The 21945-nt window shown below is 32.5% G+C and overlaps 3 protein-coding genes across 4 annotated transcripts; all 3 read right to left on the bottom strand.

Moving 5' to 3' along the window:
- Positions 1-2341: 2341 nt before the first annotated feature.
- On the bottom strand, positions 2342-6252 carry LOC120260426 (serine/threonine protein phosphatase 2A 57 kDa regulatory subunit B' kappa isoform-like). Of its 2 annotated transcripts, none has more exons than XM_039267901.1 (3): positions 5893-6252; positions 4127-5691; positions 2342-2919 (listed from the first exon to the last, which is right to left on the bottom strand). In XM_039267901.1, the coding sequence occupies exons 2-3, from the start codon at positions 5291-5293 to the stop codon at positions 2551-2553; spliced, it is 1536 nt and encodes a 511-aa protein (XP_039123835.1). In that variant the 5' UTR covers positions 5294-5691; positions 5893-6252; the 3' UTR covers positions 2342-2550. The 2 variants fall into 2 exon arrangements, with proteins under 2 accessions (XP_039123835.1, XP_039123836.1); XM_039267902.1 differs by having other exon boundaries at positions 5905-6252.
- Positions 6253-6972: 720 nt separating this feature from the next.
- On the bottom strand, positions 6973-9286 carry LOC120260427 (auxin-responsive protein IAA1-like). Its single transcript, XM_039267903.1, has 5 exons — positions 8972-9286; positions 8702-8883; positions 8500-8611; positions 7487-7548; positions 6973-7269 (listed from the first exon to the last, which is right to left on the bottom strand). The coding sequence occupies exons 1-5, from the start codon at positions 9214-9216 to the stop codon at positions 7232-7234; spliced, it is 639 nt and encodes a 212-aa protein (XP_039123837.1). The 5' UTR covers positions 9217-9286; the 3' UTR covers positions 6973-7231.
- A 6133-nt stretch (positions 9287-15419) lies between these two features.
- LOC120260051 lies at positions 15420-17540 on the bottom strand. The gene is made up of 2 exons (XM_039267495.1): positions 16251-17540; positions 15420-16082 (listed from the first exon to the last, which is right to left on the bottom strand). The coding sequence occupies exons 1-2, from the start codon at positions 17538-17540 to the stop codon at positions 15420-15422; spliced, it is 1953 nt and encodes a 650-aa protein (XP_039123429.1).
- Positions 17541-21945: the final 4405 nt, after the last annotated feature.

Below are 21945 nucleotides of genomic sequence, written 5' to 3'. Positions count from 1 at the left end.
ATAATGGCTCACTGAGGGAGGTGACAAGGTTATGATGGATGGGAGGTCCCCTTTCATGCAAATACAATCACACTAAATTTAAGTACTCCCATGCCTTGGGCTTTGTTAATTAATCCTATATATATATATATTTTTTAAAAAAAGAGAGAGAGAGAGAAAATATGGTTTTTTTTTAAATAGAAAATATCAAAAGTGTCCATTGATTAATAATGGCTTGAGAGACTTCATGGAGAGTGAAGCATTTGATCAATTCTTCCATGATTAAAGGATGGAAGACAAAGTACATGAAAAAGTTTAGCAAAGATGTACTCTGTCTCAATTATTCTTAAAAACAGTTAGGATGTTTTTTTTTTCTTCTTCTTTTAATTAGTTGTGCATTATTGCATGTTATGCAAATATATGTTTTCAGGTTTATGGGGCAATTTGAGCTCGTGTTCTCATATCAATATATTCTTACAATAGATTAAGAGAAATAGTAGAACTTCTTGTCTTTTAAATGTCTCATGAGACCATTATATCATTAATTTCTTTGGTGATTGATTTATTTTTTAAATAATAAATATCTTAAATATTTAAATTAATTTTTATTTTTTGAGATAAAGACTTGCATGGTTACCACCCTCACAATAGGAAGTGATATCTATATTTTTTTAAAAAAAAGAAATTGAGAGTTCAAAGTCTTCTCACAACACCAGTTAAGCATAGTAGTTTATTTAAATTTTGATATTAAAAAAATTGCATGGATGTTAATGCATATATGTAAGAAGGAAAATGAATCGTCAAGAGTCATCTAATTATTTTTTATTTTTTTATTTTATATTGACGACAAATCAATGATCTAATTTGTATATAATTTAGTCCTATTATTATTATTCTTTAATAAAAGTTGTCATTTTCAACGTTTATTTCTTTTTTATTTTTTTTAAGAAATCATTTTCAATGTACACGCACACTTGTACATATAACAACAACAATAATAATAATAAGATGAAAATGGACAATGGGGCAAAGGCACATAATTTTACAAGTGTACATGTCCATTGAAATGGACAACAAGCACCATACTCATGGTTCGCTTTGTTTTCCTCGTTGCCTACACCCTCACACTCCACATACATCTTTATGAATAGAATATTACTTATATTTTTTACCATCTCAACATTGTTCTGTCTCCTAACCATTTGAGTCTATTTCTATAATTTGTAATGAATTGGGTCTCTCAACTTTCGGTAGTGGCATTATGTTCTTTTTCTTCTTTTTAATGGAAATTATTTTTTATTTTATTTTATTTTTATTTTATTTTTATATCGTGGACAAGTAAAAGAACTCATAGCCTAGTTTCATTGATTCTATTACAAAAGAGATTGATGTAAGAAATTTAGTCTCGAATTCAAATCTTACTAAACACAGTGGTGGTAATAGACACCCGGTTATGGGTGTGGGTTTGTAACCCAAACCCTATGTCGTTGGATAAAAGTACACGACTCAAATAATCAATTCTCAGTCTATGGGCATTATCCTAACAATATTGTTGCATTTGTTAAAATATATATATATATACAAATGATCCCGTGTACAACCTACATTCTCAACTATATTTTAAAAGGAGTCCCATGTACAACCTACATTCTCAACTATATTTTAAAAGGAGTCGAACACAGGATATTCTAGATAGGAGTTAATCACACTACCGCTTGACTGTTGCGGGATGATAATTTAATTTTTTTCATTACCCGATATTATCAATCAATTAATTAAGTTTTTTTTTCTTGATATTTATTTGATAGAAGTAAGTTCCTTCATTTTCTTGTTTTTATTTTTGTTTCTCTGATAAGATTTTTATCTTTATTTACTCTAGTGAGATAAATTTTATTTATCAACCTTTATACAACCCTTCTTTAAAAATCATCAAAGGACTCAAAATTATATTTATTACAACAATTTTAACCTGTTAAAATTTATAAAAAGGAAAAAAACACGAAAAGCACTTGCCATAGATACAATGTCCAGCTATAATTCCAAACCCACAGGTAAAAAACTCAAACTAAATTTTTAGCTTCTTCATGCAAAACAGCAAACATTAACTGACACAACGAACAACATAACTCCCAAACCCAAATTAACTTTTAAGCAGATACAATATCTGAAAACGCTCTAAATCTTTATTCAAACAACTAAAACCTGGATTAAAAACTCAAAATGGAAACCAACAGAACAATAGATAAACGAACAAAAAAAAAACTTGTTAGTTAATAGTTATAATCAAAACAAGCCAACTAGTATCTTTGGCACAATGGAATGAAATGGCTAATGGCACAGATTGATTGGTGATAGCAAAATACAGATTACAACTTGCTTTGCTGCCTTCAGAGCAGCAGCAAAGTCCCATAATAAGTACAACAAATCCCCACAACAACAAAAATTAAAGAGGAAAGAAAAAAATTAAAGAGTGATATTAATCTTCTACTAAACCACCCAAGTACCCTCAACACTGTTTGGTAGTGAGGATACAGCATGCGCAACGACATGGCGATGAACCACGCTGGCTAACTAAGTAAAACTGGAGGCAATTTTAGGAGTGGTGATGGGTGTTACCAGGACAGCTGTGTTTCCGGTCACTGGTTGCGAGGCAGCAGCAGTCTCCAACCTTTCCCAAGTTATCCTCCGCTTTTCCTCCAATGCAATTAGCTTGTCTTCTTCCTCCTCAAACTTCCTTTCGCAGGATAAAAATAATTCTTCATCCATCTCTGCGAACATCTTCTTCACATTCAGTGTTACATTTAGAACAGCTTGGTTCCAATGACTTTGAATATTCCTCTCTAAGGCTGGGAAGATGAGGGGCATTATCACTTGTCGGTTATGGGCCACAAGAGTGACTATATGGTCGTTGTTCCACAAGAATAAAGCCCGTTCTGCAACCTGAAAGACGTGGGTGGGCCTCAGATACTAACGGGAAAAAACCCAACTAGTTGAACAATTAACTTATGGTGTTTCTTTCCATCAATCAACCTTCAAAATTACTGGTCTAGTGAACAAGACACGCTTCTATTAACTAACCTTCAAAAAGGAGAAAAAGAAAAAGCAAAATCATGTGCAGAACCTTAGAAGACAATATTTCTTATTTGCCACCCAATTTCTTCTGCTTACAACAAGCATCTTCACCCACTGTATTTAATGATTTCCACCCTCCACATTTCAATTCATAGCAGATGCAAAAAGGGTTCTTCTTTGCTTACCTTCTCTTAATAGTTTTTATTTATTTTCTTCCACCCCAACTAATTTTGTCTGGTGTTACCATTTCCTAGTGCCAAAAAAGATTGTTACATGTGAACGGAAATTTTCACAAGGGTTTAGACCAGTTGGAACTTGGGATAATCATTCTGACCACATGAAGTAGCCCTTAATACAAAGGGCATCTCTCCACTATATGAACATCCAAACTATAAAAGTAACAACAATCTCATCCAGAATCATTTTCACCAACATGAATGCATAGTGTAATGGGGATCCATGTTCAGCATTGCAACCAAGAAAAAAACTAAACACATCTCTGTCCAAAGTAGGATTTAAATATGTGAAAAACAAAGACTAGCAGTCAAAGAAAAAAAAATTGTCAAATTGTCTCCCACCAAAATGTAAATCCTCGTGAAATTGTCAAGTTATCACCCACCATAAAAAAAAAACCTCATACTATCATAACTCTGGAGAAATATTCAGTGTATTCTTTTTGTCTATGCAATCACATAACTATCCATGCAAAATCATGTTATACTCTTCTTTCAGTAACCTTTAAATCATGCATTAAAGAGCTTAATACTTGTAGGTGGAGAAAAGAGTTGCTCTTTCCACTTTTCTATTAGTCAGGTTGTCAACCAGACTATGAAATAAAACCCATAAAAGGTTATTTACCACAGGGATAGTTACAAAAGAAAAACAATCGCTATATCCTCTAAAGAACCACCAGAGTAGAATGGCAAAGTTAACAAAAGGATAAAAGAAAACTTATTAGTTCAATGAAATGGACTGCCTTAACAACTCAAGTTTGAAAAGAAATACAATAGGTAATGATTCTACTAGACGCACATGTAATGTTAACTGACTTATATTAAGGCAATAAATGGATTACCTGAAAGTGGGAGCTGCTGAGACAATATCCGATCCGCCTAAACAATGGAATCATACACTTCTGGAACTCAGCCATGTTGGTGGCTTCTAAAACCTCTTCCAACTCACTCAAGAACATCACCTCTTTCTGACTATTTGTCACAGGCCAATATTTCAGCAGGCCCATAATCACAGTACTTGCTAGCTTTGGCTCCTTCTCTACAAATTGGGACACACAAAACGTCAGCTGCTGAAGGTAGACACCCACAGACCTTGGTTTATGCAGAGGTATCAAAGTTCTCCACAGAAAGATCTTGTGTTCCTCCTTCAGTGGCAAAGCAAACCCACTAACAACACTTCCAAAAACCTCCAACAGTTCAGCAATCCCATTATGCCTGTCTGTCTCAAAGACAAATTTATAGAAAATATTGCTTACAGCCTTACGGATAAAGGGCCGGTGGACCATGAACTTCCCATAAATCCTGTGCAAGATTGTTTTCAAGCATTCCCTTTCTCTTGGATCCTCTGAATCAAAGAGCTCAAGCAATCTCAAGATGAAAGAATGATCTACATATTTCTTCCCAACCTTCGCATCAAGAGAGGAGGAAGCAATAAACCGAAGTAGTAAATCATAGACTCCCTGCAAATGGGACCAAGATGGGTCAAACATAGGCTCTTCTTCTTCATTCTCCCCACCACCAGATGAATTAGATCGATTATTTGGAGTAAAAACCCTGAACAAGTTGGCAGCAAACATCTTACAGCTTGCAGCAATCATAGGCTCAGTGAATCGAGTGGTAGTGGTACTGACATATTCAGCAAGATCCATAAGGGTCTGATGCTTCAAATCCTTTTCAACGGAGTTCTTATTTGGGTTGGAAAAATCAAAGACAACACAGCAAAGATTCAATTTGCTGATGAAAAGGTTAGGCTTTTCATGGTTGGGTACATCTTTGAATGATAAAAGAGGCTCAATACCAGCAACCACACTCGATGGGAAGATGGCAGAAGACATTCGCTTAACAGTGGCAGCCGTGCGTCCAGAAACAGCATTACCACCGCTTACACTTCGTTGGATCGAGCTTCCTGAATTTGTGGCATTACTGCCAAAATGGTTTTGTGTTGAATCTGAACCAACGCTAGATTTTGAAGACTTATGAGGCAATTTGCTGAGGAACTGCTTCCACATTGTGTCAAAAATATGTAAGAATCCCTAAATCGCCATCAGAGAGTGCAGGGCTCACAAATTCAATTAGAAGAAGTGGAGTCCTGAAGCTCAAACCCTAGATCTCTTGCTCCAAGAAGATAAATTATCAAGATAGTTTAAGACCAAAAGGACGATTTTAGCTTCAGCTAAAACCTTGATCTACCTTAACAGAAGGCAAATTTTTGGAATAGTATTTGTCCGTACTGTAGCTGAGAGATCAGTGGAGCCAAAAGCTTGAACCTTTCCTTGAAGGCTTTAAGGCAAATGCCCTGGGAGCTGGAAAAGAGGGCCAAACAAACCCTAAAACTCAACCATCAAAGAAGAAACAAGACAAAGTAGCTAAGTTTGTCACACCTATTTCATAACAAACCAATGCAAACCTGAAAATCACAAGAAATGCAATGAGAGGAGAGAATCCAAGCCAAAAACCCTAGATTTCAGCAATGCCAGCGACATAAAAACAATAAACCATTAAAAATCTAAATTCCTACCATCCATATAATAACACTACCAAAACGGGCAAAAAAAAATAAAATAAAATAAAACCAAAGAAGCTATGATCACAAGGAAGAAATACAAACCCTAGAAATCACCAGAAAGGCATGAATCTGGAGATCCAGAACTGAAATCTCGATCCAAAACAACGGATTAGAACGAGAACGTGAGTGCTAGCTGTCGATCAGCAGCCCCGGTGAGATCAAATTGGAAGAGATAGATCTGGAGAGCTCCTTCTTGGGACGAGTGGAAGTGGCTTTCCAATAATTTCCCCCTCCCAACTTTTACACCGGAAAACCAGAGCTCCCATCGGAACTCACTCCCCGACAGGAAGAATATACAAATGGTGCGCCGTGGCGTACGTTAACTACCGTGCGCCAACACCGCCCGTTGACATCTGGACCGTTGAGTTGTGTCCTTTGATCGGCGTTTGATTCATAAATTTAATTTAGTTGTCCATCTTTTTGGGTGCATAATAACTCTTGTTAATATCTTAATTGCATTTTTTTTTTTTTTGCCCAAAAGTTTATGAATATATGTGGATGTTACAAACTAGATGTTGGAAATTTATATAAAAATAAGAAATTCAAAACTTTTAAAAGTATAGTTACGTGATTTAGGAATTTTACGGATGTTTTTGAAAAAAAGGTCTTTGGGGTTGTTTGTTTGGGTGTCGCATCACTGCCACACTGTTAATGTGGGGTCCAACCGTACGGTGAACCATCACCGTCTGACAAAGAATGGTCGTGGATAAGATGGTAAACCAGATCGTTCTAATCACTAGTTGCCTCGAGATATGGTCTTCAACCCATTAATAATAATCTTTGTATTTTGGTTTCTTACAAAGCCCCCGCCATTTGGTTATATTTGATTAGTTTAAATTATCTAATGTTGTTTATCATTAAAGAAAACACACAACTTTTTATATTAGCGCATTATTTCCCAATTAAAAGCCAAAACATACCATTAATACTAAAAACCAAAGAGCTTGATCCAAGATCTTTGAATCCTGATCCATAAATAAAGGGTTTTGATCCATACAGATGATTGTTCACTTATAAAACAATTTGAGAATTTGAAGGCCAAAACAAAAGGCATATAAACCATTTGCTATCAAATGCTAGCAAAAATCACAAGCACAGATAACCCTGGAAGATTATGGAATGTTGAAACAAGTTGAGATTTTAGCAGGATGAACACAAGTTTTAACTTCACTTGGACAACAATGTCTTGTTCTTATTGACAACATAACACACACAATTAATTGTAAGGTATGTATTTGTATTTCTCATCAAACCAAAACACAAAATGGTAACTACAACAGCTTATTTCCGATCCCTCAAAATCGCAAAACAAAGAAAGAAACAAAAGGAAGCGGAATCACTGTACAATGTGGCTCGGTACCAATTGCGGATAGCTCCCAGTTCATCGTGTTTTTGTGCATCCAGTAGTTTCTCTTGGAGCTGCAATCACAAGAAAATCAACAGGCCAAATGGTTAAGCTCAATTTAGCTCATTACAACAGATGTGCTTTAACTTCCGATGCTGAATTTCTAGGATTTGCGCATTTTTGTGATCAAGGATTTTGCATATTTACATGAATTTAAATGTGCATGCTCTCACAAATTTCATTTGTATTCAAGGAAAACAAAGTAAATTAAAATTTTAAAAGTTTGATTACCTAAATTGACAGCCTCGGAGCTTTTCATTAACCGGATGCGCTTACATGATGCCACAAACATTCTGCAAATGATAAATAATTGGTCAGAACTGCCAGAAATACATTGATGTAAAGCTCAGAACATAAACGTATCAATTGACAAGGAAAAAAAAGGCTAATTCGGGGAGGATTTCAATAGTAAGGTTTGCGGAAAGTTTCAAACTGAGTAGCATCTATGGCTAACTTATATTATATGTGAAATGAAATGCTTGTCATCACATATCATGGATTTCACAATTTTGAACACGTTGCAAAATAAAAAGATGGAATCAGATCCATAAAACCACACTGAAGTAGAAAAGCCTTGTTTTCTAGGAGCATGAGAAGATGATCGGTCATGGCAACATCAGCATATGTGGTTGTGTATATTTATACCTCTCAATCAACAAAAGAGTAACAAAATCTGGTGAAGAAATATCTCTCTTCCCAGATCAAATCATATAATACAATCTCAACAAAAATAAAAATAAAAATCAAACAGTAACATCCATCAAATACAACATGAGTGATCAAACCCCACGGAGAGAAGGTGGATCGTTCAAAAAGCACAAAGCAATGGGTATACTAGGACTAACAGCTTTATTGATCCTGCTTTCATTGTGCAGAGGCATTTCTTACATCTCTCAAACTTTCTCCAATCAGATCCTAAACATATTCAGATTTTACCTAATGTCGGAAATCCAGAAATTCACCCAACCACTTCCCTCATAACTGCAAATCTGGTTGATAACATTAATTCTTATCTACAATTTCTTTGTCCAATCTTGAATACTCAGAACATCATTATCTTGTAAGTAATTACAACACAACAAGCAGAAACTATACATATTCAAGCTTACACAATTAACACATCAAAGGCTCTAAATCAACAGATATGTTACCTAAAGCTGCAAATTTGCATCAAGGACATGGAAATAGATGACAAAATACAGACTTTTCATCCAATATAACCAGAAAAGTAAAACGATACTCACTTCCATGGAACATCGCCCACAAGCATCCAGTCACCATCCTTGTCCTCATACGTCGGCACATACTCCGTCCCATTCACAGGATCCACAAGCTTACTCTCAGTGTGATACTTGCCTGCAAATACAATCACGTTCAAAACCACCATCACCAACAAGCAAACACATTAGAATCAAATCAACAGGAGATCAGGCTCAATTGACATACGAATGGTGAAACAGGAGAACATATCCTGGAGGGAAGCCAGCAGCTGCTCATACCCTCCATACGTCTCAAGATCAACCTTCCGGAGATACGGCGCGCCATCAACAGCGACCTTGACATAGGTGCAGGTCTTCAGCGCGTTCCTCCTGAAATTCCTCACCGGCGGCCACCCAACCACCTGCGCCCTAAACCACAGGTATACCAGTAATGAAACAACCAATAAAACACTACAGACAACCAAAGGGCCGAATCCATCAAAAGCAAGAGACTCACTTGGCGGCAGGAGGTTTCCCGGCAACGGAGGTCTGAGAGTCATCGGAGCAATCGCCGTTAGGGGAGTCAGTGCGAGAAGCTCCAAGGGAGAGTTCGGCGACGGTCTCCGAGAAGCCACGCTTGCGGTCGACGTCAGCGGCGGGAGGGCGAGAGGCACCAGGGAGGGCAAGCTTGAGCTCGGTCTCCTCGTAGTCGAGGCCGGAGACGTTGGATTCCGTAGAGCTTCTTGCAGTGTCGGTGGACATGGTGGTGGTGTTGGTGGTGGTGGGGGTTAGGGTTTGGTTGGGAGGGAGAGACGGAGAGATGGAAGGGAGAGGATGAGGGGGGGTATATAAGGCGGGGAGAGTGACACGTGTGGAGAGGGAGATGCGAGCGTGCGGGATGGTAGCAGACAAGGGGAGCGGTGGATGGCTGCCTCCCCGCCGATTGGGCCCCACCCTTGTCCCTCTCCCCCCAACGCTCTCGTTTCCGTTTCCCTTCCTCGCTTTTCTTTTGGACTATTATTAACTTCTGATTTTCAAACGCGTTTCTCTATTTTTTTTTTAAATTATGTAATTTTTTTTTAAGGTTTTTTTTTTCTTGGCTATAAATAGTGACACACTGACGCTACCCGAGAAGTCAGATTATTTGACTCCCACGCCCAAAAAACAAAAAAAAATCAAGTGACTTTAGTTTTCTCAATTCAATTTGTGGTTGAGATATAAAATAAAAGTTGGTATGTTGGTGATTTTTGTTTTTTTTTTATTTTTTTTTAAATAAATAAATTTCTATATATATTTATACACTAACGATTAAACATATTTTGATATTTTATAAGAAAGATAAATCTTTAAATTTACTGGTGAAAGTTAAATAACTTTTTAATTAGCTATTGTGAATCTGTGATATTAGTGTATGTTGTGACTTGACAGACTTGCATATATTATTAAGATAAAATAAATTATTACCTAAATAATTGAAATTGAAGTTAGTTTGTTCAAAACATTATGATGTGATTTTGTGACAACAAAATATAAAAGGAATATATGTATATATATATATATGATATTTTTATTTAAATTTATTTTAAAAATTAAATTTAAGATCAGTTAACAAGTTTTCCTATTTAATTATTCGATTTTAGAGTTTGATTAGACTTTAAAATAAAATAACGTCAATTTTATAGTGTGAGGACAATAAATAATTTCAAAAAACACAAGGGACCAATATGTAAATCCAAAAAAGCCGTATCGCGTTTCCCAACCAAAGGATGGGAAACGCGATTTAGTTCGTAGAACGCGTCAGACTCGTTTTAGTTGGTCCCCGGAGACATTCATGTGACTCGGTTGGCCTTTGTCGGCGTTCTGTCCCCCCTCCACCTACACTTGTCCTTTCCATTACCGTCGCCAGCCGGTTACCACCTCATTTCTTTCAGTATTTGCCCACATCTTTTCATATTTTTTTTTTAATATTTTTTTTTTAAAACAAAATCACCGGAACACTACACACTTTTTTACATTTCAAACGTGGACATATTGCATGAAAGTCAAATATGTTGTCATTTACTTATTGTTGTAACAAAAAAAATCCACGAATTCTTTTTCATATATATATATATATAAGATTTTTAATTATATAATCCTCTTCGATAGACTTTGTTGTTGTTTAGCGTGTGTTGTATTGTTATTTTTAAATAATTTAAAAATAATTTATCCATATTTTTTAAAAATAATATGTATATATATCTTCTATGTTATATATTTGTTATAATTTTAAAAAAATAAAGTATTTTGATTTTTAATAATATAAATAAATCATATATATTAATACAAGATAATAATAAGAATTTCAAAAACATTAGAGGTGTACACTCAAAAAAAAAACTAACAAAAACAGATACAACCAACCATGCACAACATGGAAGTAAATATAATTCTGATAATAACGATACACCTTTGAATTATTTTTAAATTTTAAAATAATAAAAGTTTGAAATATGAATAAGATCTTAATTATTTAGTTAAAAAAAATTATAGTTGCTGTGAGCAAAGGAAGTGGTGGGACCCTGGTTAATTAACTACGATGGAAGGTATCATTAATCCAACCGACAATTTCCTAATCAATCCTATTTAAATAATTAAACCTCCTGTTCTTGTTTTGTCAAATATATCTAAAAAGAATCTTTCTTTGATTTTTCTTAGATTTTTGTTTAAGTATTTATATTTATTGGCTTCTTAATTAATAGGTTGTGTGCATTTTAAGTAAAATATGTAGTTCTTATATTAGTAAATTATGAACGGTTGAGAAAGTTCAAAGAAAAAGTGCATGCACCATCAAGCCACAGGTAGCCAATGCAATAGTGGGAAAGACAAGATCGGTGGTATAGAATGAAAAATTTATTACCTCAGTTTAATTTTTTAAATTTTTCTAAGAACCTATTTATTTGAACTAAAGTGGAGAAATGGGTTAACTTTCTTCATTTCATATGTTTATTTGTCCTAACTTTTATTTAAAGTGAATTTTGAGTTAAATTTATTTTTATATTTTTTTCACTAAAGTGAATGCAAGTGAATCAATTTATAAAAACTCACTTCCCCTTGTTTCCAAAATCTTTTTTGAACTCATACAACTTCATATAACACATAAATTCTCCGTTTCTATTCTCATTTTTACGACAAAATGAACATAAAAAATGTCATGAGTGATATTATTTTTTCCCACTTAAACGAAATGGTACTTCCCCCGCTTTCCCATTTAAAATCACTTCTCATGAACATATCATAAACATACACGTGGCATAGGTAATTGAGGTGCCCTTTATAAGTGTCTATCCCCTGATAATTTTTTTTACAGGGTGGTGCTTGTCGTTTTTGTAAATACAAAAAATTTAAAAAAAATTGAATGCACCCATTCAAAATAAATATATATTTTTATTAAAAAAAAATCAGGTCTTTAAAGTTTTAACAACTAGGAATATAATAGTTTATTGTCATTTTTTTTAATTAAAGATTGAATAATTGTAATATTTTTTTAATAATTAAGACCGGTATTTATAAATTTTTTGTTCTTTCCAAACTCCTTGTCTTGAGGAGAAATTCGGAATGAACAATGAGTAATCTTATTTATTCCTTTTTTACTTCATGTTCTTTTACATGATTTCATATATATTATGACTATTTTATCTTCACAAATATACATGCATCTGAAATTTTATATACATACATTACTAATAATTGATTAATGCTATAAATTCATGTCAAAGCACAATCAGTAGTTGATTGTTGCAATTGTGTGGAAGGAAACTAAATGGCAATAAAATATTAGAACAGTTAATAACTACTAAACCTCTTATTATAATAATAAAATATATACATACTATTAAATTAAATATATAATTTACAAATAAAATCTATACATGCTATTAAAGTTAATGTATAATTTATTCCGAGAATGTTTCAAAAACAATTTTTAATTTCTTTTATAATATTTAACTTTTTATTTTTATTACTTATAATATTAATAATTTAAAAAATTAATTACACCTAATTATATATACAATAAATGTTCATAAGACCTTTGAAATTCAAGGTATACAATAGCTTCATGGTAGGAGTTGCTTAGTTATATTATTTTATATATGATATTACCTCAAAACTGATGTATAATCTACTCCAAGAGCATTTCAAGGAACAATTTTAAATTTTTTAATAACATTTAAATTTTTATTTATATTAATTATAATATTCATAATTAAAAATATTAATTACACCTAATTATTTATGCAATAAATGTTCATAAGACTTTTGAAATTTAAGATATGCAATAGTTACTATGGTAGGAGTTGTTTATTTATATTATTTTATATGATATTGCCTTAAAACTCCTCGCAAAATTTTAAAAACTCCTATGAAAAGCCGAGAAGAATGCCTCATGGTAATTAATTTTTCTGTTTGTTGTAATTTTTTAATCTATATAATAAATCATCATTAGTTAGTTCGTTAGTTTTTTTTTTCAACAACCAGGACAAATCACTCCACACATGGCCTTTCGTATTATTATACATAAGTAAAACATTAATTAAGCCTCCTCAGTGTAAATTAGATATCTTACCTTTAGGTAATTATCATGCTTCAATATTGGTTTGTTGATTAAAGAACTTACTAATAATGACAAATATTCTTTGAAATATCTAATACTTTTTAAAACCCATTTTTTTTAGTGAAATTGTCTCATGGGTCACTATTCTCACCACGTAACTATTTTATATACTTATATATAATTACTTGCCAAAAACATTTAAAAATCACTGTTTTGAAGAACAATTTGTTAAAAGACACAAAATGAAATTATGGTAATAAAAAAATGGTGAGACAGTAAACCTTTGTATGATTTCCATTAACATGTGGGGTCAAAATGAAAAGTTTGTGGGATGAATGCGAAAATAGCAAAGTGAAGGAAACGAATATTAACATTATATATTTAAGTATGTTTTGGGAAAATATAATTAAAAAATAAATAAACTTTGGCGGGTTGTCTGGAAAAGCAAAGCTAGTAATGTGCCTTTAATATAATAATATTGGCTTAATTAATAATTAATTAAGTAATTGGTTTGATAATGGCAGACAGTGCCACGTGGTATTCATCCAAAGAGGGTCAAGTTGTCCTTCTATGGAATGGGGGCTTTTTGGGCAGGAAGATTAAGCCAAGAGTTAATTAATTAATATTAATCCATATGATTATTTCCAAAAATATAATTTCTCAGGTAATATAATATTTTATAAATTGGATGTTTCACTTTAAATAGTGCACCTCCTTACTAGTTTATTTCTTTAATGATGTTTGTCGTTTAAAAAAAATCAATTAAAAAAGATTAAAAATAAAGATAAAAACATATAGAAAAAATAAATAAAAGAAAATATTAATTCCTAAATAACAATAATAATTCACATATATGATTATTTCCAGATTTTCTCCCTGTATTCTTTCATCATATTTCCATTTTATAATAATGTTTGCCATTAATATAAATATTGGTGTGTGATAGATAAGCATTAATATTCTTTAATAAAGAAGTAATTGATTATGTATTAAAAAATTATTGGGCTAGCCCATGGGCTCGTAATCTCATCCATTTTTCTATAAGATTACAAGCTCGAAATTCAAATTTGCAACTCCTATAAAATTTTCATCATTTGAATAATTAAAAAGGGTTAAAAATCTTAGTGGCAGTTTAGCATCATTAGCCACTCACTCAACCGCATTCAAGTTGACAATATATTATTTACTATGAATCTATGATTTGCATTATATGAGGATGACGAACCCAATTAAAAAATTTAAAATATAAAAAATAACTATTGCATTATACTTTTTGACACAATGCTGATCTTATGGTCGATCTATATTCTTCCTTTTCCTTAACATATATTATATTTACTTTTAAAAGAACATAACATGCAAACATGTTTGATTTGGTTTCAATGCTTTTATTTTATATTTTTTAACACAAAAATTACCTTTTTATTTTATTTTATTAATACGATCATAATAATCTCTTAACAATTGATTTCTTCCTATTTCTTTTAGTTTTGAATCTCCTTCTTAATTTTTTTTTTACCATTATTATGAGCTTGTTTGCTTCAAAATCCCGAAACTCTTTGATATCTTCGTTCAATTTTTTTTTTTTAAATTTATTTTCACTTTTACATTTTTGAAAATTCTACATCTCATTGTTGTCCACAATTTAAAAAATCTTTTATATATTATTAATATATTACTATCCATTTAAGCGCAAATATAAGCTATTTTTAGAGATCTATCACACATATATATATATATATATATATATCCAATAAACGAAAACAAATGAATAATAATGCTAGTTAATGTGAAAAGGTTTCTAGCCGAGTGTTGCTAGTCCATTGTGAAAGACATGATATGAAATTTTCAAGTATCTCAAATTTGAATCCCGTTAAATGCCTATGGTGGTGACAGATCCCCAATATAAATATAAATCTTAAGCACTTTAGATGAGGGTGCATTGGTCAAATGACCAACCCTCATGTCTTGTGCACACCCTTCACTCGTTGTGCTTATCGCATTTGAAAAAAAAAATATTAGTTAATGAGTTGATTTGGTCACAAATCATTAATTAGGAAATCTAGATGTTCCATTGACTACAGAACCAAAACCAAAGCATAATATCATGTGAGAGTGAGACTAAGAAGACTTTTCAAAGAAATGAAGAATTAAAATTAATTAAATCATTAAATCAGACCTTGTTACACAAGGTTAGAGGTTCGTGTTGGTGTTTGTACATGCTCAAAGGAACATTAGAACATGGCTCTTTGAATTCCTTTCTTAATTTTTTTTCCTCGCCATTGTTTCCTTTTATTCATGAATACTTGACATAAAGTGAGGTGGTATTTTTTATTTTTTATTTTTTATTTTTTTGAGATCAACACCTGGATTACTCATTAAAAAAAGAAGATAACATAGGGGGAGTGGTATTCTCCCAAAGCATGCGATCAGACAAAGAACAAGCAGTTTTTGCTAACGCATCTGCCACCATGTTTGCTGATCGCCGGACAAACACGCAACTAACATTTGCCAAAGAAGAAAGAAGACACATACAATCAGAAGCAATCAAATCCAACTCAGAATGGACAAGTTCTGAATTGTGAATCGCTGTGATGACCTGTTGTGCATCTGATTCCAAATAAACATTACTAAAATGATTATCCTTCAACCAAGAGAGAGCCTCCCGAATGGTTAAGGCCTCCGCCAGCTCGACATTTAACACCCTAGCAATAGGAATAGCTGCCGCGGCAACCACCGACAAGTCCGGACTTCGTAGAATCCAAGCCAACCCCACGTGTCCCCCAATAGCTGAGACAGCAGCATCAGTGTTCATCTTTAGCCAACCTGAAGGAAGAGGAGACCACACTATTGCAGCCCCATGAGGGACAATACGCACATCCGATGCGACCCTTGCCCATTGCTCCTCCTGCCAACGATGTAAGAAATGATATGCGGAATTCGTCAAAACAGTAGGCTGCACAAATTTGCCCCTCCACAGCACCTCATTTCGGTGGCGCCATATACGCCAACATAAAATTGAGAACAAAGCACACTAATCATCCGTTAGCGCCACCCAACATTGTGACAGAACCCCGCAAGGCGTGTTTTGAATCACCCAAGGATTATGAATATGTAGTAGACTCCAGCAATCTCTTGCAAAAGGACAATCAAACATAATATGAATGGTTGACTCAAGTGCCCCATGGCAAACACAACACACAGGATCCAAATCAACATGTTTCTGAATAAGATTCAACTTTGTTGGTAAGCAGTCCTTTACCATCCGCCACATGAATTCCTGTGCAGCCCGAGGAATGCATAATTTCCAGATCCGTGCCCAAACTACTAATTGTAAGTTGCCATCCTCGATGATGCCCCCCAAAGAAGCAAGGTGATGAGCACTCTTCACTGTATACCGGCCTGACCTCTCCGGCCACCAAAAGATTGAATCCGGTGGTTGTTGAAAGCTAAGTGGGATCTGTAGAATCAACTCCCTATCACGGACATTGAATTCCCCAAGCTTCCGCAAATCCCACCCACTCCCATCCTGCTGAAATAGATCCGCCACATGCTCTAAAGACGTATCCAAAACATGTTGAGAGGTAACATATGGGCAATGATCATCTGGTAGCCATGCAATGTTCCAAATATGAATAGTCTGGCCATTCCCAACTCGCCAACGAACACCTTGGCGAATTAAAGGTTGTGAAGCCAAGATACTACGCCAAGTGAAACTCGGATTGTGTCCCACCTGGGCCTCCAAGAAAGAGCAATGAGGGTAATACCGCGCCTTTATCACCTGGGCAACCAAAGACTGAGGATGTAGTAGTAGTCTCCATGCCTGCTTTCCAAGTTGGGCAACATTAAAATCATGTAGACACCTAAAACCCAGCCCTCCAACTTCCTTTGGAGCACACATTGACCCCCATGATAACCAATTAATACCTTTACCCCGGCCACGATTGTTGTTCCACCAGAAGGAGTTCATCATCCGTTCAAGCTCTCGACAGAGAACCCTTGGTAGAAGGTAAACATTCATACAATAGTTAGGAATTGCCTGAACAACCGCCTTCAACAGAATCATCTTACCCGCACGAGATAAAAACCGTTGATTCCATATGTTCAAGCGACTCCTAACCCTGTCCCGAATGAATTGAAAAGCAGCCAACTTTTTTCTTCCAAAAACTAATGGAAGACCCAGATATTTCACCTGCCTTGTCGCTTCCCGTACTCCAAGGATATGGCCAACCTGGGCACGTACCAATAAAGGTGTATTTTTGCTAAATATAATGGAAGACTTTCTACAGTTGATCTCCAAACCCGAGGCACATGCAAAATCCTTCACCACAGCATCCATAACAACAGCTTCACCAGTGGTCGCCCTGAAGAAAACAAGACTATCATCTGCAAAGAGTAAGCTAGAGATGATTGGTCCTCTCCTAGCCACCTTATAGCCATGGAGAGCGCCCACTTGGATTTGTCGTTTGATCAACACCGTAAAAGCCTCCATACACAAGATAAAAAGATATGGCGACAAAGGATCACCCTATCGAAGCCCCCGGCTAGGGGATATCAAATCAGAAACAAAATTACCACAAGAGACACAAAACTGAACCGAAGAAACACACCACATAAGTAATTCAGTCCAGGCAGAGGGAAAACCAAAGTCCACCAAAATCGCATGAAGAAAATCCCAATCCAGACAATCAAGTGAGGTGGTATTAGTTTATTCTGAAATAATGTGAATTTGTATTACATAAAAATTTTATCATTGATAATGTGTATATATACGAATTGATAAATAAACTACAAACACTCCAATTTAACAAAAATCAGTGACACGCACAGATATTAAACACAATTGCAATCTCAACAACATATGTGCTATTATCTTACTAGAACTTTGGAGTTTAATTTCGGCTATTCCTAAAATGACTATCGACAAAAATCCCAAACAACCTTATTTCTTTTATTAAAAAAATAAAATTTAATTTAATTTAAATTATAAATGTAGTAAAGAAATTTAATGCTACGTGTGACTTGTTTGTAATTAACGCTATCCTTTGACTTTTAAGAGAGGCCATTTGGTTAATTGCTTCTTGAACCCTACATTGCAAAATTCGCCGGAAGTGCGAATTTTGCAATGTAGGGTTCAAGAAGCAATTAATTAGCCCCATAATTTGAGCAAAAATTAGAATTAATAAATAATTCTCTCATTATTTTTCATTTTCCATGAGTAGGTTTAACCAAATCGGAATATTTTTTATTGTTCCAATTTTTACATATTAGAAACCAAAACTTGGAACTAAAAACCAAACCTCTAATTTTTGTTCTGTTTTTAATTATGAACATAATATATATATTGACAATTTGACAATATAATATTATAAATTTTTAACTATTTTGATGAAACTGTTTTAGTTATTATATATATATATATATTTGAAATATTTGATTTGTCCAAGGCTTACATGGAGAGATGCAATTTATTATTTTTATTTATAAAATATAAATCATTCTTCATCCATCTTCATTTGTTCAATTATCTTTGAAATATAATTTTAAAAACAAAAAATTAAGATTACAAATTTTTTGAAACCGAACTCTTTGAAACCAAGATTGAAATTGAATTGTCTTAGAATAAAAACGAAAACCAAACCTTCATTTTAAATTCAAATTTATGTTCCAATATTTAAAAAACCAAAACTACTGGTTTAAAATAGAACTCTTTGTTGGCAAATATTCACGTTTAGCCATTATTCACATAAACAATTATCTTTGTAAAATGTTTAAAACATATTTATATAATTAATAAAACATTAGCTTCTATTTTTGTAAGACCTCCTTCCCATTAAACATCCTTAAAGGTTAAATATAATTATTGTATATAAATAATACATATAACTTAAATTTAGTTAACAAGTGGTAAAAAAATGTTAATTTGAAACAAAATACCAATGTTTTAATAACGGTTGTCGAACCGATTAGGCAACCGGTTCCAGTCCAACCGCTTCAACCGGATTTATTTTTTTCAAATAAATAATTATTTAAAATTTTAAAAAATTTAAAAATTAGTAAAAAATAATTTCAAAAATAATAAAAAAATAATAAAAAAGATACAAAATTACATATTGCAAAGTTAAATTGCCTTTATAAGGTCACAAAGTCTCAACTTTACATAAAATTAAAATTTTCAAAATATAAATATATAAGGATACAACTATACAACAAATATTGAAAAATAAAGAATTAAATAAAATATAAGTATACAAGTATACAACAACAATAATAATGATTAAAAAAATAAAAAACAAACCGTTCAAATGTTTAATTTAACATTTTAACTATAATGATTTAATTATTGATTAGTGTAAAATTATAAGTTAATCATGAAAAATTAATGATAATAAATTCTAATATATTAATATTTTTATGCATCTTGCTTTTTATTTTTATTTTTTGACTTTTTTGCCTTCTAAAATGTAGATTGAGTTAATGTGTTTATTAACTTTATTAAAAGTTTTAATTATAAAATAAATAAATTAATTAAATAATTTAAATTAATAAATTAACCCATCGATCCGGTTCAACTGGTTCACCGATTCACCAATTAAACCCGTTGAACCAATCCGATTCTTTAGTGTTTTATATCACTAATCAGACCACTTTACCGGTCGGTTCTCGGTTGAATTGGTCAGTTCGATTGGGTTTTTAAATCATTGCAAAATACATTGTCCCATAGAGACATAAACAATTGGTTATATATATATATATATATATATATATATATAAAGATATGCCAAATTTTCTCTGTCATGTGTGTATTAATGACAGCAACCATGTCCCCTCATGCTATCATTTGTGATCCTTGCTCCAAGATAGGGAGATAGATTGATACCTACCTTCTTATGTCCACTCAAATTTTAGTTCCATTTTTCCATTCACACAAAAAAGGATAGACTTCTGAGTTCTGATCCCATTCGTACGTCCATTCAAATAAGAAAAATTGCCCTCAATAATTGATGGTAAATTTTTTGAAAAATTATATATAAATATATATATATATATTAATATATATATATATTTTAAAAAGGTAATAAACCACTTCAATTTAAAAAAAAAAAAACCAAACAACAAAACCTATCACACCCATGCGAGAGTAGAATGACAGTACAATAAAAAATAACCCATTCACTAACCATGGACACAACCACCGACAAAGCAAAAAAACTCCACCAAAAACACACACACACCACCAAAAACACACACACACACACAAAATACATTGGGTCACCACAAAACCTTAAGTATTTTTGTGAGGTCTTTTTTTCAAATGTGCATGTTCCAATTTTTCACATAAAATCGCCCAATATTTTTTTTATAAACTTTACATTATAGGAAGTGGTTTTAAAATGAAAAATATTTTTAAAATTTTTTTATAAATGAAATGCAGATAAACTACATCAAGAGGCATATGCTAATATTTGAATTTAATCCTTCCGCAAAAACATAATTATCCTATACAAATGATCCGATATTAATAGATCAAAAAATCATTAATTTTTAAATATAAAATTACAAACAAAACTTTTATTTTCGCTAACTAAAGTTCATAACTTAAAAACTAGTAATAAAAAAATATATATTAAAATTTAAAAAATTTAAACAATAATAAATTATTGTTAATTTATTTCAAAAATAATAAATGTAATATATTTATTTTTTTAAAAAAAATTTCAATAGGATAAGGGTACAACTTATCTCAAATTGTGTGGTTGGGTGCATGGGGTACCTGATGTAAATGACAATTGAGAATAAATATTTAATAAGTCTATGAAAAAAACTATAATATATATATATATATATATATATATATATATAATACATTGAGCTATCTTCCATCTTTTGTTAGGTCGCATTCACTCTATATTTTGTGAAAGGGACCACAAGGTCCATGTGTAGATTGTAGATGACCAAAACATCCCTTCACTTTGTAAATATCCCAAAAACCTCCGGAATTCAAACCAATTTATTTTCTTTTTAAATTTAATTATAATTTTTAAAATTGTACCCTTATTTTATCATCCACCATTTTTTTCAATTTTACTCTTAATGGGAAGTAAATTTACTCTCGTCCAGACAAAAAAAAAAAGTCATTGTAATAATAACGAACTCGTCAGACTAAAAAATTTATCAGAGTTATAGATGAGTTTATATCATCTCCTATAAATTATTTGGCTATGATGAGTTGATTGGAATTAAAAAAATAGCTCATTGAAATTTTTATATATTTAGTGAAATAATTTTTATTAAAATAGTGTGAAATATGAAAAAATTTTGTAGCTAAACTCAAACAATTATGTTAACTGGTTTGTTAAAATTATATATTTTAAAAAAATAAAACTAAGAATATAACAGCTCATTTTTGTTTGTTTAGACACACAAGCTGGGAGCAAGAACATTGATTTTAATTTTTCAATGCAATGATGAGACCAAGGGGACCTACGCAAATTGATTAAAAGGAGAACGGGACCTTTCACGAATAATGCACAAAACTTTTATTATTATTATTATTATTTATTCAGCTTTAAAATGCTTGCCACAGAGAAAGTTCAAAATATCTGGATGTGTCCCATTCATGAATGCTGAAAAGCTGTTATTATTATTTATTTACTTTTTAACTACTTACCACAGAAAAATTTCAAAAAAATCTGGATGTCCATTCATGAATGCAGGACGCTAGTATTGTTATTTATTTTGTTTTTAATCACTAACCACATAAATTTTTAAAAATCTGGATTTTATTTAACTTTAATCAATCTCTATTCTGCCATATTTGGCAGTACGTAAAATCAAAAAATAAAAAATAAAAATACATGTGCTCAACAGAATAAATAAAAACAATACGTAACTGA

The sequence above is a fragment of the Dioscorea cayenensis genome, chromosome 5 (assembly GCF_009730915.1).
Source record: "Dioscorea cayenensis subsp. rotundata cultivar TDr96_F1 chromosome 5, TDr96_F1_v2_PseudoChromosome.rev07_lg8_w22 25.fasta, whole genome shotgun sequence".
Classification (NCBI taxonomy): domain Eukaryota; kingdom Viridiplantae; phylum Streptophyta; class Magnoliopsida; order Dioscoreales; family Dioscoreaceae; genus Dioscorea; species Dioscorea cayenensis.
The sequence above is the reverse complement of the archived record's forward strand: the minus strand, read 5'-3'. Positions and strand labels throughout refer to the sequence as shown.

What these genes read in the sequence shown, in the direction of transcription:
- LOC120260426 (XM_039267901.1), bottom strand. Translation starts at nt 5,293, where the DNA reads ATGTGGAAGCAGTTCCTCAGCAAATTGCCTCATAAGTCTTCAAAATCT. An exon ending in TCAGCAGCTCCCACTTTCAG is followed by an intron (nt 2,920 to 4,126) that starts GTAATCCATTTA and finishes CACGTCTTTCAG; the next exon opens with GTTGCAGAACGGGCTTTATT.
- LOC120260427 (XM_039267903.1), bottom strand. Translation starts at nt 9,216, where the DNA reads ATGTCCACCGACACTGCAAGAAGCTCTACGGAATCCAACGTCTCCGGC. An exon ending in GGGAAACCTCCTGCCGCCAA is followed by an intron (nt 8,884 to 8,971) that starts GTGAGTCTCTTG and finishes CCTGTGGTTTAG; the next exon opens with GGCGCAGGTGGTTGGGTGGC. An exon ending in GTTCTCCTGTTTCACCATTC is followed by an intron (nt 8,612 to 8,701) that starts GTATGTCAATTG and finishes TTGTATTTGCAG; the next exon opens with GCAAGTATCACACTGAGAGT.
- LOC120260051 (XM_039267495.1), bottom strand. Translation starts at nt 17,540, where the DNA reads ATGGAGGCTTTTACGGTGTTGATCAAACGACAAATCCAAGTGGGCGCT. An exon ending in AACATGTTGATTTGGATCCT is followed by an intron (nt 16,083 to 16,250) that starts GTGTGTTGTGTT and finishes ACGGATGATTAG; the next exon opens with TGTGCTTTGTTCTCAATTTT.